Genomic DNA, 15,361 nt, shown 5'->3' with positions numbered 1-15,361 from the left:
AGTTTTGTTAATGTTTTTTGTTAAACCAATTTAAAAGCTATAAATTTGTTGGTCTAACAATATTCTTGACAAAGGTTTCCATTTTGTATTATTCTGAACTAAAAGAAATCTATAGGAAAGTTTTCTCAATGTATATTGCCAATAGCAAAGCATGTTTTTGTTGCATAATGATTGTTTTAAATGTGAAGTTTCCCCGAGCAGTTTTTCAATTTAATTAATTTATGGTTTTTTTAAATTTCTTGAACCGATTCTGTGATTATAATTTTTCTTATTTGATTTTTAAAGTTTTATTTGTGTATTTATAATTTTAAAGACATTTGTCTGGTGAATTTTTATCGGATTTGGTAAGTGTTTTAATTTTATTATTTTCATTAATTTTATTATATTTTCAAACGTATCTTAAATTTCAATTTTTTTTCTTAAAATAACGTATATATTTTTGTTAAAATTTATTTTACTCAACAATGATTTATTATTTTTGATTTCATTTTCCGATTTTTTTTATTTAGTTGTTTTCTTTAATTTAATTTAATTTACAAGATTATTATTTTAATTTCTAAAGTTGACCAGTGAAAATTGTATTGTACTTCCGTTTTATTATTTTCGAACATAAGTTGATTGAATTTGATTTTATTTATGCATTGGATGATTTTAATGTTTTGCTTTTGTGAATTATTTCGGATAATTTAAAACTTGGTAAGTTTTTAATTTTTTTATTATTTTATTTTGATAAGAATTTCTTACATTCTTTTTTAATTTACGATTATTTTTATTATATTATTATATTATTATAATATATTTTATTTTTATTTTATTAATTATATTTAATTATTATTTGTTGTATTTTACACATTTTTATTAAAACTTTATTTTATTTAGGTCATGTTTGTTGATTTAATTTGTATTTATATTGCTTATGCGTTCCTATAATTTCTTAATTGATTTGTATATATATTTTTAAATTTTTTGTTTTATGTTATATTTTGTAAAATTTTTAAGATCATTTTTTTTTTTTATTTTTTTCATTCTCTAATTTTAATGTTGGTAGTTTATTATTATTATTTTGTCTTTTATGTGTGTATCATGTTGAAAGCATAGTGTAGTTTATTTATCTTAAGTATTTTTTTATTTAGTATATATTTTTTTTGTGTGTTTTGGTGTTTTTTTTAACATTTTTGTTACAAGTTTTTAATTTATAGTCTTTATATTTTTTAAGTTTTACAGTTTTACAGTTTTTTTCTTATTTTTTTTTTTATCTTATTTTTATTTTTTATATCTTATACATTTTATTAAACAAAATTTTGTTTTTTTATTCTATTTTTTGTTTATTTTAATTGTTTTTTCATTATTTTTTTATATAATTTTTTTTTGTATTTTATTTTCTTTTTCAAGTTGAAAATTGTAGTTTTTTTCTTTGTTTAGTAAATCAGTTAGGCTTGATTTTTTTGTTAGATTTTTCTGTTCAAAATTTTTATAGTATTCAAATATTTTTATTTTATCTTTAATTTGGTAATTTTTGTTGTTTTTTGTTTCTTTCCCATATTTGTTATTCTGATTATTTTTTATTTGCTTATACTTATTCATTTGTTTATATTAAAGAATATTTTATATATTTTGTTTTGCCCTTATAAATTTTGTAATTATAATTTGGTTTATTTTGAATTATTTCTTTTGTTATTTGAACTGTTTGGATTTTTATTTTTTAATTTTTCTTGTATATTTTATTTCTTCTTTTGATTTTTACTTCATTGGCTTATGTTAATCGTGCTCAGGGTCTCTCATAAACAAAGTTTATTCTTATAATATAAATAAATGTATTACCTCTTAGTTAAGCATTACACACTTGAACAATAAAATAAACTGTACTTGCAACTGAAAAATTTGTATTGTTTTTTCTACCCCTATGAAAACCAACCACTTGTTGAGGATCTTTGAATTTTGTTTATTTGAGCAAAGTTGTGCCACACATAAATATTTTCTTTGGAGACTTAGCTTATGAATTACACATAAATACGGATAGTAGGTTACACTAAGCCCTGCCACGCCCACCGGGCGGACATCTCTCCCAGCCGCTGCACTGCATCCGGTCCTGGAATTGGATCTGGATTCAGACCTTAATTCTGTGTCCATATCCAGTTACTGCTTGGCTGCGCCGGAACTTTCCTCGGCTGCTGTCTGGGCAGCTGGGATGGGCATGCTCTGGCCACCAGCACCACCAGCACCACCACCACCACTTCCACCATTGCCGGCGGGATTCGCCGTGTTTCCTGCACCATCCGATGGGGTGTCCGCGTCCCGTTCGAGCAGATAGCTGACGCCTAGAGGACGTGGTCGGCCACCATAGGAAGAGCTACAAGGGGCGACAAGAGGGCAAGCCTATCTTAATGCCGTGACCGATTCCGAGTTCGATTCTGTGCGGGTCATAACTGTGGGTGCACTCAGACATCAAACATCAAAAAATTCTTGAACTTTAGAATTCAAAGTCAATTATTTTGAGAACTTTTGGTAATGATTACGGTAAAAAATCTTTATGAATTTTTAAAAACCAATTTAGAAGTTTGATCAATTAATATTTTCGTAGTTGCTTAGTCTCTCACTGTTGTTAAAGTATTACTTTTTTTTAATTTTTGCTTATAAATGTCTTTTTTTTTAACAAGTCATGCAATAGCTCAGAAAAACCTTAATTGAAGTCAAAGAATTAAAGGCAACAAAAGTAAATTAGAGAAAAGTTTTTATAAACAAACTCAAACTCACATCAAAAGATAAAAAAGTGTTAATATTATTCTCAAACTATTGTCAATATGATCTAAATTTAAGAACTTATGGCCAAAAAGTAACCTTGACCAGTTTCTCAGGTGATTTTATTTCTACATATTTCAGGTTCATTGAATTTTATAAATCAAGTCATTTAGATTCAAGATTTTTTTGTTGTCTCAGTGCATTGTCGATGCTGTTGCAGGGGCAGCACCCACTGCAACTTACCTCTGTGCATCCCGCTCCCTGTCCCGTTCCCGTTCCCGTTCCCGCTCCCGACTGCCGCCGCTGCCGCTTGAGCCGTTGCTGCTGCTACTGCTGCCGCTGCTGGCCGATGCGCTGCCGCTACTGCCACCACTGCCCTTCTCCTGATCCCCCAGATAGGTCCAACTGCCAGGACCGCCCTCCGATCCCAGGACATTGGTATGGCCACCCACTCGCGAGCTGTCGCTGCCAATCGCGGAGGAGGTGACCTTGGAGCCACCGGCATAGGGACAATTTCCGGGGATGCGCCCACAAGGCGAACTCATCGCGGAGGAGGAGAAGGAGGAGGAGGAGGGTCGAGAGTAGGAGTAGCCATATCCTCGATTCCTGTCGCTTTCCTCATCATCGGTGGCAAAGTAATAACCACGGCCGGAGTTATCGAAGCCGGATTGACCTCTGATCCATTCAAAGTTATTGTTGTTTCATTGGGCAAACGGTAGCGGAAGCGGTAGTCGAGTGGGAGTCAACGGGGCGGATACGGGTTTTTTTTTTGGGCGTAAAATAGTGAGTGCAGTTGTTTGGGTGCATTACGGATTAGATTATTTTGGATTGGTATTGCCAGCCGTGGATCATCCGCAGTGTCCACAGTGTTGTTGTTGTTGTGTGGTGTGTTGTTCATGTTGTTGTTGTACATGATGTTGGTGTGGTTGTAGTTGTTGTTGTTGTTGTTAGCGTGTTGTTGAGTTGTTGTATGAAAGTAGAGAGTAAAAACGGGAAACAGTTCAGTGATAGAAAGCCAACGATATAGAGATAGCAGACAACATGTTTATATACACAAAGGAGTGCGACGATACCTGTAGGTCTCATCCCAAGGGCGATAGTTGCGAAAATCATACCTGGAGTAGTAGCGATCGTACGGATCGTAACGATCATACCCGCTGGTCCTCGAGCGATCATATAAGCGGTCTGAAAACGAAAGCAAAAGGTATTTGCATAAACAGATATAAGAAATGATTTCCTAGTCAAACAAATACCTCTTAACGAGGAAAGAATAAAGTGACGATCGCACCTTTTCCACAATAACTATCGAGTTTTTTATGGTATTCTTTTTTTGAATAATGAATGATTTTACTTTGTTAACGTTGCACATTGTTATTTAAAGGGCTTTGAAAGATGTGACTCTCTGAGTAATTGATTTGTCAATAGGTTAATTTAACATACCCCGGGAATACCCCTCGCTGTAGCGATCAGCACTGTAGCGATCACCACCATAGTAGCGATCCCGGTTGTCGTAGCCATATCCGCGTTCCCGATCGTAGGATCCACTGTACCCGGATCCCCTTCTGTAATCATCATAGCCACGTCCCTCGTACCGATCGTAGGTCCTTGGGGTATAACGATCATCGTAGCGGGAGCGATCGTAGTACCGGTCGTAGTCGCGATCCCTACTGCTGCTGCGGTCATCGTAGCCGGTGTAATACCAGGCACTGCTGCGCATATCGTCGCCCGATCGACTGGCATATCCGCCGTAGTAGCGATCCCGGTCCCGATCCTCGTAGCATCGCACACAGCGCGACTGGCGACTCTTTCCCCGAAGCACGGAGTCCAGGATTCCAACGCTCGCGGTGGTCAGCTGCTGATCCTTGGTGTCCACACTAGAGCGTGCCTCAGGTCCTGTGACCGCTGCCTGGACACAGACAATCACGGCCAGGCAGGATAGCTAATGACGAAATATATATATATAAAATAAATGATTAAATACTGAATCACCTCATGTTAATAGATTAATAAAGCACATTTTATTTTTGTACGTCCTTATGGAATAGTTTTGGAATATACGAATTCAAATATATCCTTTTAGCTTTAAAGTCTTTTTAAAATGTGAACAAAAATTTTAGGAATCTTAATAATAGCGGAACAAAAGCACATCTGAAAGCCACAGTCGTAATATTCTTGGTATGATAGGTATTTATTAAACCAACTAAGTCTATAAGTATTTTACTTTCATTGGTCCTTAATAGCAATAACATATCATACAATGGTATCAACAAGGCAACTTTTAATTACGCGTCCCCAGTTCAAATGACTTCAGTGATCTATTTCCAAAGCCACAGATAAGATCCTTTCAAAGCACCTCTTTGTTTTTTTTTATATGTATGCACTGTGGCAGATAACCAATATGCTTTTTAAAACCGAGAGCGTGATCGCCATTAGTTGATTGGCTTTAATTGCCGCTGAGTGCGGAGCCTATCGCAACCGTCTAAGCCGGGGAATCAGCCAGCCAATACATATCTCACGGTTCAGCTGCCAACTGGGCCAAAACACGGAGCTCCATGGCAGCCTCCGATCGTAATTGAGGCGCCCTCCGAACACAGATGAACACCGCTAAAGTGGACGACAACGCGGCGTGGCCAGTCGGCGTGAAATATGAGCATCTCCCCCCACCGATTATGCAATGGATTTTGGGCCGGGCCAAAAGTACTCGGGGATGGCCAGATAGCATTGACATCATTTCCCAGACCGGCTCATGGCTGCATGAATCAGAATTGGATTCGGAATTGGAATCGGAATCGCAATTGGAATCGGAATCATAACTCCAGTGGCATATGTTAAAGTCGAAAATCCGAGAATGGTCAGCCCAAGCCGAGTTAATCATGGAAAATATTTTGCTAGCTGGCCGCCACGCTTTGTTAGCCAAGCATCAGGAACAACTTCCGGCCAAAGCCGATGGTGTTGGCTTCGCTTGGGCATGTGGGGAATGGAATTGGATGGGGATCGACGTGACTTGTCACTGACTCTGGCCAACTTCATTAGAATAATTATATTTCGAGCGAGTACCGAATGGTATGTGAATAAGAATGTGGCAAATTGTTTCGCTGACCGAGGGTCGTTGCCATCGAATACTTATGAATGGGTTTTTCGGGGCCCTACTGGAGTTTGGTCTGTCGGTCCGCCTTAATTTACATAACATGATCGTAATATTTTGGGGGTTGCATAATGTGTTCTACATATGTTACACAACATTTTTTTTGGGGTCAGGTTTAGTTAAAAGTTCCACGATTAAACAAAGATGGGACAGCAGGGAAGATGTACGTTTGTATGTACATTCTTTGATGACGAATTTCCCCTATTTCACTTTATGTAAGAAAACAATAATTGTCAGGAACTGATTTATGTCCTCTTTTTCAAGAGCGTTTTAAAAGAACTAAGGGTGGTTTATTGTTTATTGTTATTCCTAATAAATTAAATACGATGCACGCTCTGTGAATTAATAATAACCAAGGGTGTTTGGCGTGTAGATCACGTTCGTTATTACGATTAAAATTGGAAGACAAAATTATAAATCATTTAAGAAAATTAAAGAAACACATTTTATATTTTTAAGTGTTGTACCCTAACAATACCGTCCTTTTTGTGATTGTGTGTGTTTAACAGAGTGTTTAAAAAAACTAATCTGGCGTGCTGAGCCAGTCCTTTTCACTAGCTTGATTTTTAAAAAGGTATATTCCTTTTTGTAACTAATAACAGTTAATTTAGTGACCTTCCCGTCAAAACTTCTATTTTTTTTAAATTTTTCGAATTAATTAATTATACACTTATTTGGCTACCAGGAAGTAAAATTTGATTTCCCAGATTTTTCTCAGTTTTCTTAGAACACCACTACATTTGAACTCACCAACATAATAGCACGCATGGTGACCCCTCTTCACTTGGTTCCACCGAATCGATCACAAATTTAGCACCTGGCACTCGACGTGCCGTTCCAATTTTGGGGGTAAAACCGAATATATCCTTTACGAACTGTATCACAACGAGCCAAAGCTTCTCGGACTGGCGTCAGACCGCGAATGATCTGGCCGGAACGGATGGGTCCGTATTTATTTGAACTCTAACCCAACCCGAGCTTTGGTTCTGCCCGAGCCGAGAGCACTGAACCGCGATCCCAGCCCCGGATCATCGTGGCTATTAGAGGTGGTTTTCGGTTTTCGGCGCTTGTGCTGCTGATGGCTGTGGTTCGCTGGCATTCGTGGCTAAGGTGTTGGCACTCGGTGTTGTTGCTTTCATTTGAATTTTTCAGACTTGGGCTGGGACGTCGATTTGTCACTTCGCCTGCTCCAACACCTTGGGGCGGGCTCTGCTCTCGTTTCATGGTCAGTTTGCCTTTCGGAGAATGACAGGGAGGATGTGCCCGAAAAACGCCTCGATTGTCTCATCGAAACGCGGGCTAATTATGCGTCTGTTGCGTAATGCCCCTCAGAACACTCCTGTGAAATTATCGCGGATTATTCCGACTTCTCGGTTGCTGAATCACCTGAAACCTGAGTCTTAAAATCAGCATGAGATTAGCATTTCCACTTCCAACTGGAACAAAACACTTTTCAACGCTTACATAATCCAAGACCGTGACCATGAAAAGACTTTCCACCTGAAGACGTCCCAAATTAAGAAATCTGTTTTGGGGTCTACAAGGGGTTTTTAATACCCTTGAACAAAAAAATATTTAAAAAACGTTGTAGTTGAACAATTTCTTAAAGAAATTATTGAAGAAAAAAGTTAGCTTTAAGCTGTGTTGATAATAATAACGAAAATCATTTGACATAATATTTTCCCAAGCCCAATAAAAATGTTTTGAAAAATATTTACTATTATTATGACTATAAATGGAGGATTTATATAAAATATGATCTTGCTCCTTATTTATAATGATGAACGCAGAGATCCCTTTTCAATTTCCTTCTTCTCTGTCTGCTTCTTTTCTTATATAAATATTTTTTTAAATGGTAATGCAACATTGATTAAAATATTTTAAGTGGTTTTTAATTTAGTTTTAAATTAAAAAAATATTGAAATCTACTATTTTCCTATTGTATAAATCAATTAAATATGTTAAGCATGAAAGAAAGTTTATATTTGAAAAACAATGTTACGTTCAAATATTTTAATGTTTAAATAATTTAACTATGAGAATTTTCACTGGGTACATAGGCATATTCATATCTATAGCCCACATAGCTCGTTTAATAATCAAGAACAAACCGTTAGTTAAAATCAATTTGTTGTAAAATAATTTCACAGCATGACAAATTGCCTGACCAAAAAATATGTAGTCATGGTGGGAGGGGACGAGTCGAAATACAGCAGGTGGCGCTACGGATCACCTTCTTCGTCTGCATGCTCACTGAACTCTGGACGGAGGTCGTTGGCATCGTCCATAAAAATCATAACCATCCAACGCATAAAAAAAACAACAGCCAGGCGACAAGTTTAATTAAACGATTTAATTTAGTTTTTACAAAGCGCGCAACAGTCTGGCAGATTTGTTAGGCTCAGTTTGAGATACAGATTCGATATGGTACTCACAAATATATATAGTTTCTTGGGCTCTGAAGATTGCATCTAGTTTGCGTCATGGAAGAACAATTTGTGATGTTTGTGTACAGTGCGATTTGTGTGTGTGTGTGTGGCACATTCGAGGGCGCAACAAGATCAACAATTAAGCTAGTTCAACGATTCTGCTAAATACGAGTTATTGTCTCAAGTTGTACCTACTTATAGCTCAGAGCATATGTTTTCGCATGTGTGAAACAGTGGCAGTGGTCTAAATGATTTGGTTATACAAAAATTAACTGTCAATTAAGCCGAGCCAATTTAAAAAAAAATTAATAGCTTAAATATGAAAGCAATATCACAAATATTCTATCTAAAAAAGTATTATAGAATACGTTTTCGGCATTGGCTTTGTTACAACCATTTGGCTAATATTCAATTTAATTTTCGTTAAATTAAGAGGTTCCTATATGGAAACAGTTACCAAAACTTTTGATGTTGAATTTAGAAAATATACAAAAATCTATATAAATTGGCCTAGTTCTTTAAAATATATTAAATCACACTGCTTTCCTTTTACACACACTTGAATATTCGCCGAAGACAGAAAAGCCAAGCGATTAGGGATACCTTTGTTGTAGCCAAGTATCACGATACCATCTTGGCGGCATTTGCTGCAGCTATATCATCCCGGAAAGCCAGGAATCCAAGTTGGGCATGCGAGGCCTCATTCAAAGCTCTCGATCGAATGCAAGCGCGATACTGATCGGCTGTCAACGAGTTGGAACAGATCTGCAGGATAGATACATATATCTAGGTTATTTCTATGGAATGTGGTATACCATATAAGACTATACCTTCGTGTGCCAGCGGTGGAAGATGCCCGGATCGGTGGCCCTGATTATCTTGATCTTTGACCGAACGTATTTGCGGTAGAGCATCACATCCTCGCCGCCCCATCCAACGATCTCCTCCTCGTCGAAGCCGCGCACCTGCAGAAAGTCCGAGCGGTACTGACACGTCATCCCGTAGCCAAAGTCCCGCCAGAACCCAGTGTCCCGTGAGATCACCAGCTGCTCCTCGTCGCCAGGCAAGGGTTTGCCCTGCAACATGTACACAACGTGCGGATTGTACAGGCTAAAAACCACCGGGTAGTATACCTGAGTAAAATAAGAAGAAGTATCTTATTATTTAAATTTTAATTTTTATAGCTGGCATTTACCTTCTTGCCTGGAGCGGCATTCCAGCGACATCGCTCCAAAAATCTGGCTGTGAACATAATGTCTACGTCACACATAAAGAGCAGTGCGTCCTCAGCGGCAGGTTGGATATGTTCCGCTCCCAGTCTCAAAGCTTTGGCTGCAATCAATAATAAAATCATCAAATTGAATTAAGTTTTACAATATCCCGAAGCTAGTTTAAGGTTAAAAGGGTTTAAAATGTAATTTATGGTAATGTTGTTCATTAAGCCAAAGTGCAAACAAAACTGAGGTATTTTTTTTATAGAATTAAGGAAAGTACTAAGAATCCAAAAACTACGGTACTTGTTATATGTGGTTGATAATTAATGTTTCATTATTTCAGTACAATCTTTTCATTAGGCAAAGCATATAAAAATTAAATTCTTAAACACGTTAAATAAACTTTTAATAATTTCAACTAAAATTCGACTATAAAATATTGGTCTAATAAGCATAAAATTTAATTTGTTTTACCCCTGCTAAAAGTCTCATTGAGAGCCAGAAACTGTGTCCTTTTAGTTCGTCCTGCCAGCCGTTTGGCTTGTGCCAGTCCACTAGTTCCAAAGTACACCACAATGAGCTCCAATCGAGGATCCTCGAACTTGTCGAACATCTGCATGAAGCTGCGAAAACTGTGCAGACGTCCTGCCAAGGGGAGTATCACATGGATGACGGGCGGACTGCGACTTGGAGTGGCCCTGCCACCAATGTCCACGTTGGGGGATAGCTCCGATAGCTGCACAGTTTGCAGGGGGGCAAAGGGTCGCATGACCAGGGCTCTTCTCACAGGACTCGCCTGGTTCTTGACACTCTGGAAATACAGCTCATACTGGGTGCCTGTGGTGGGTTCATTGCGGTATATGCCCTCGATGAAGTCATCCAGGGTGTATTTGATCACTTCCGAGGGCGGTCCAACCGGGGAACCAGCTGCCTTGGCCCGTATCCTCGCCGAATGGTTGCGGTTGAGGCTCTCCAGAGCCTTGTTGACAGCATCGATCAGGTCACGTCGTCGATAGCCGATGGGTTTCTCCACCACCCGCTTGCCCAGACCCAAGTCGATGGGATAGACGCGGGTGAAGGTGAAGTGATTGAAGGGTATCAGCTCGTACTCGTTGTTCAGCGGCAGTCCGTGCAGAATTTCGGCCGCGCCCACCTGTTTGCGGATATAGCTGCTGCAGTCGTAGTGGTGGGCCAGTGGGGCAGTCGATGGACCGACGGTGGTTTCCTGCAGCTGCAGACTGCTGCCATTGGACAGCTTGCCGGTACTCCGATTGTTCTGCAGAAACAGGATCTGAGCGCGAAGCGTGAGCACCTCTTGTTTTAGCCGCTCAATTGCCGCCTCGCGTTCGCTCAGCGCGTAACTAAATCCACTGGATTCACTGGGATTACTGGGTTGCGTTTCCCTCGTCGTAAGTTCGTCGAATCCGCATTTTGTAAGAATCACAATGGAGGCGGCTGTCACCAAGGCGAACAGCAACAGCAGACGCAGCAGCAATTTGGAAACCAGCGAGTTATGCATTTTCCATACTTATGTTCCTTTTTTTGATCTGAAATTTATGCAATTTGAAAATCCATTTAAAATTGGTTAATCTGGCAACTCGCTGTTATGGTAGTGCCTACAATGTGCTGTGACACTTTGCAGCACTACAAACTGTGTTAAGGATGTGCTTTTTTTAAGCGATAGTTAGTATAAAATCATTGTTAACCTATCGTTGGTTCTAAATATATGATTATGATTATTATGGATACCATTATAGGAACCGTTTCAAATAAAAAAAATTATCTTCATTTTCATATATTCTATGAATACAATTTTACCCATGTTATTGCCCTTGAATAAACGGGTAAAATTAACTAAGCTGTACCATTAATGAGCCACAAAACATTATAATTTCTATTCAATCAGAAAACGGTTCTTTCTTAATATATATGTTTTCTATGGTCATAATAATTACACTTTGTGAGGATGATATAAAAATATATGAATATTAGAATTGAGACTTAACTTTAAATACAAGTCCTTAAAAATAACCCTAAACGTTTTTTATACCCTTGCAAAAGGTCAAAAGTTGAATGGTTGATAAATTCTTGATCAGCATCACCAGGCGAGTCGATCCAGTCCGGCTGTCCGTTTATATGCTTCTATGCAATCTTTTCCTTCAGTTTCCCAAAAGTTGTCTCCCTATTTCAGATAGTATACGACTTTATCATAAGCTCCCATAGGAATAATCGGGAAAATAAGTGAAAAAGTTAAAACTTCTTTGTTTTCCAATTTATACAATTATAGTACTTGTCTGCTATAATTTTCTGTGTGACCAGTTTATATGGATAAACATCGATTACTTCTGCCAAGCACGGATTAGAGCGAAAACATCGATAACATCGACGTTGGCACTGGTGTTCTTCCATCTCTAACACTGATCGCTGATATTTATTAAAAAAAAATTGTGCTATTTAAAAGTCAGCCGCAAGTTTTCCGTGGAAAACCCGAATTACACAGCAGTATTGTACAGGCACATTGTCAAGGTGAGTGCTCGGTGGGTGGTGGGTGGCCGAGGTGGGGTTTTAAAGCCATGCAAACAGCGTTTGTTGGCAGTGCGGCATGCAACAAGTTATTTTTTCGCCCCGTTGGTGATGGCATTTCTATAAACCGAGTGATTCATTGGCCAAATAGATAAGGTGTGTGCTGCGGTTTGTTTTCTTTCTTTTTCGGACGTGTAATCTGCGTATTTTTGGGTGTGTGTGTGTCAGGGAAATTGCATTTGACTTAATAAACCAGCAAATAATGGCCTTTCTTCGATTAATTCTCCCACCTACAGCACCAGCACAATGGAGAACAACGAAGCCCCCTCCCCATCTGGATCCAACAACAACGAGTAAGTGGTGGAAATTCATCGAATCAACAGGCTCAGTGCACAAAAGCAAGGAAAATCATACGAAGTGACGTCATTTGCCCAATTAAGGGGCAAAACATACCGGAAATTAGGTCTTAGGGTTTGGGTTCCGCACTTTGGAATTACTCAAATGTTTGATGGTAGATACGTAGTAATACATAGATTTTAATAAAGGCGATCAAATACTGTCAGATATGGAACTCAAAGACAACAATATCATAAAAACACAATGACAAAAGGAATTATAAAAATTACATTGTTAGCACAGTTTTAGGGTAAGAATAGTATACGAATTCAAGCCAAGATGATATATTTTTATAACATAGCTTAAAGCCGATAGAACCAAACTCTAAAAGCATTTAAATGTCAATCAGAAAAGTTTTAGACTCTTAAATCAGTCAGATTTTCTTATGAGCAAACGCTTTTCAATAGTTGCTAAAAAAGTTTTTTTTGATTAAGTTTGAAGTCTTCTTTTTTTAATCAATATTTAACTTATTTGAACAAAAAAACTAATTCTTTAAGCGATTGTTTTGTGATAGTCTAGACTCAAATGTTAAACCCTTAGTTTCATACAATTTTCTAAAAAAAAACTAGTGATTTGAGTTTTTGGGTTATATTTGTTAAGTACCGGTGAACTAAGCTTTAGCATTTAAATATACGGTTTTTGAGGAAAAAATGAGGTTTGATGACAAAGAAAGAGTTTAATTTTTGCAGCTGGACAAAGACATGCCTTTTTCAGACGCAATAATAATAATGATCAACGTCAGACTTAATAGTACTTCTTATCGGAGATGTAGCCTTTAAATGTATAAGATATACGTCCTTCAATCTACTTGCTTTTGTGCCCTGCAGCTTAAATGATCTGCTGCTTTTCATAAGTGTAAGAGTCCCAAAAAAAAAAACACATAATATTGTACAGTTTTCCCATACTTCCGCCACCGCCGAACCATCAAAACAACCAATTCGGTGACCACCACTCCAGCAACAACAATGCGGCCCAGAAGCGACTGCAGCAGACCCAAGCCAAGGTGGACGAGGTGGTCGGGATTATGCGGGTGAACGTGGAGAAGGTCCTGGAGCGGGACCAGAAGCTGTCGGAGCTGGGCGAGCGGGCGGACCAGCTGGAGCAGGGAGCCTCCCAGTTCGAACAGCAGGCCGGCAAGCTGAAGCGCAAACAGTGGTGGGCCAACATGAAGATGATGATCATCCTGGGCGTCATTGCCGTCGTGCTGCTCATCATTGTCCTGGGTAAGTTGGCCGTCTTTACACCGATTCGGCTTCGGCTTCTGCTTTCTGGGGCTTCTGGTTGCGGTTTTTACTTGATCAGGCCAAAGATCAGTAGTGTAGCTAGGTGGCTGGTTTAGTTTTAGTTTGCAACTATGACGCAAGTCAACGCCCTGCAACGCCCTAATCTTGCTCAACCTGTGGTTTCGGCCCTCTAGCAACTAATCCATGTGGCCCACAGCCAACTAACCCAATACTAGATACTCAAACTCGTACTCGTACTGATGACAACCCGTTGTGAATTTCTGTTTACTTGCAGTGTCGCTTTTCAATTGATACAATTAATCACACACACAAAGAAAAACAATAGAAAAGCCAACAAAAAATCAAAATGCTATTCCGATTCCCATACAGCAAAGTTAAGATTCAGTCTAATCGTTTAGCACGTTTATGTACGTGTATCGGGCTCCTACTATATACACTTAAAATTGTATATTATTTTATATAAACATCTTAAGCTAAGCAACTCTAAAAATCTAAAGGTAAATGTTGTTTTTGTGTCTCTGTCCTAAGTGTTAATTATCTTTGTGTTTGTTTAGTGTATAATGTATGGAGATTAGAACCTCAATGTGAACGTATGTGGACTATAAAATATTTTGCTCTAGGTCGGGGTACTTTTGCAATCAAAAGGCATAAGAGTCTCTTAATGCCATTAGTAGAGGAAAAATAATTTCTGTAGATGAATAATGAAAGTATAAAAACAACTTGCAATATGGGTTACTTTGCCCTCAAAATGTATTTTTATAGTTGACTCATATATTTTTTTAAGAATTCACATTTTATTAAACTTTTTTTTGAGTATGAATTCACTTCTTTAAAACGTTTCATAAAAAATTCTTATTAAATAGATGAGTTAATCGAGCTTAGATGTTAAAAAAAAAAAACAATTTTAAAAAGGAAAAAGCCTTACAACATTTTTTGGTATTTTAATTGGGTTTCAAGTTATATTAAATTCACATGATGGTTTATTAAGCTTAGTAAGCTTGTTCCTATAATAGCTAATCGGTTAGAATTGATTACATCTTTCTGTGAGTCACTTACTTGGGGGACAAAAATAATTAATGCTAAAGCATTGTTTATAATAGGTTTGATTGCTTGATGATAGGGATTTTACTTGTTGAATCTATTGAAAACCTCTAACCTATGTGTTTTCCCTATTTTAGTGTCCGTTTGGCCAACTAGCAGTGACAGTGGCAGTGGTGGTGGAACTAAGGCCATCACCCAGGCACCGCCGCACTAAATGCCTCCGAAGGAGTGAGGTAACCACACGGATACGGAATGGAAAGGGACCAAACAATTCACTTCTAGGACGGAAACCACAATTTCTGGTCTTTTCGCGCAATCAGAGAGGGAAAGAGGGATTGAGAAATCAAAAGGATAACTTACTAAAAATGCGTCTAGCATATATTTAACCAGAATGTAATTATTAAAACTTAATGTTAACGAAACATTTTTACGTATTGTAGCAGAGACCAGAGGTCCACATGAATGTGTATTGCATATGTACAATTATATCTACATGTATGTCATCCAAGTGAAAATACATCATGCCACCTACAATTTAACCAGTCCAAGGAAGTCCGACGTAGTTTTGTCAAAACGGTTCACAGAGACAGCCATTTATTTACATTCAGCTACGATGGTTGAATTGCGCGT

At 38.1% G+C, this 15,361-nt stretch overlaps 3 protein-coding genes across 12 annotated transcripts; 1 reads left to right on the top strand and 2 right to left on the bottom strand.

Annotated features, from left to right (window-relative positions):
* Positions 1–1,921: 1,921 nt before the first annotated feature.
* Positions 1,922–7,317, bottom strand: LOC108134610 (TATA-binding protein-associated factor 2N). Of its 6 annotated transcripts, none has more exons than XM_041707604.1 (5): positions 6,635–7,311; positions 4,180–4,678; positions 3,855–3,924; positions 2,983–3,414; positions 1,922–2,350 (listed from the first exon to the last, which is right to left on the bottom strand). In XM_041707604.1, the coding sequence occupies exons 1-5, from the start codon at positions 6,650–6,652 to the stop codon at positions 2,137–2,139; spliced, it is 1,233 nt and encodes a 410-aa protein (XP_041563538.1). In that variant the 5' UTR covers positions 6,653–7,311; the 3' UTR covers positions 1,922–2,136. The 6 variants fall into 6 exon arrangements, with proteins under 6 accessions (XP_041563538.1, XP_041563537.1, XP_041563539.1 ...); XM_041707603.1 differs by having other exon boundaries at positions 3,813–3,924; positions 6,635–7,310; XM_017254985.2 differs by having other exon boundaries at positions 2,219–2,376; positions 6,635–7,317.
* Positions 7,318–8,222: 905 nt separating this feature from the next.
* On the bottom strand, positions 8,223–15,349 carry LOC108134604 (chondroitin sulfate N-acetylgalactosaminyltransferase 1). The gene is made up of 5 exons (XM_017254969.2): positions 15,264–15,349; positions 10,002–11,074; positions 9,509–9,645; positions 9,144–9,446; positions 8,223–9,078 (listed from the first exon to the last, which is right to left on the bottom strand). The coding sequence occupies exons 2-5, from the start codon at positions 11,044–11,046 to the stop codon at positions 8,935–8,937; spliced, it is 1,629 nt and encodes a 542-aa protein (XP_017110458.1). The 5' UTR covers positions 11,047–11,074; positions 15,264–15,349; the 3' UTR covers positions 8,223–8,934.
* Positions 11,918–15,270, top strand: LOC108134606 (synaptobrevin). Of its 5 annotated transcripts, XR_001773827.2 has the most exons (5): positions 11,919–12,053; positions 12,347–12,403; positions 13,341–13,669; positions 13,965–14,187; positions 14,869–15,270. XR_001773827.2 is itself a non-coding variant. In XM_017254974.1 (4 exons), exons 2-4 carry the CDS (start codon positions 12,357–12,359, stop codon positions 14,943–14,945), a joined length of 453 nt encoding a protein of 150 aa, XP_017110463.1. In that variant the 5' UTR covers positions 11,918–12,053; positions 12,347–12,356; the 3' UTR covers positions 14,946–15,270. The 5 variants fall into 5 exon arrangements, 4 of the variants coding, with proteins under 4 accessions (XP_017110463.1, XP_017110465.1, XP_017110466.1 ...); XM_017254974.1 differs by lacking the exon at positions 13,965–14,187 and having other exon boundaries at positions 11,918–12,053; XM_017254976.2 differs by lacking the exon at positions 13,965–14,187 and having other exon boundaries at positions 13,404–13,669.
* Positions 15,350–15,361: the final 12 nt, after the last annotated feature.

The sequence above is a fragment of the Drosophila elegans genome, unplaced genomic scaffold, assembly GCF_018152505.1.
Source record: "Drosophila elegans isolate 14027-0461.03 unplaced genomic scaffold, ASM1815250v1 contig_183, whole genome shotgun sequence".
NCBI classification, from domain to species: domain Eukaryota; kingdom Metazoa; phylum Arthropoda; class Insecta; order Diptera; family Drosophilidae; genus Drosophila; species Drosophila elegans.
This window is presented reverse-complemented; position numbering and strand designations above follow the sequence as displayed.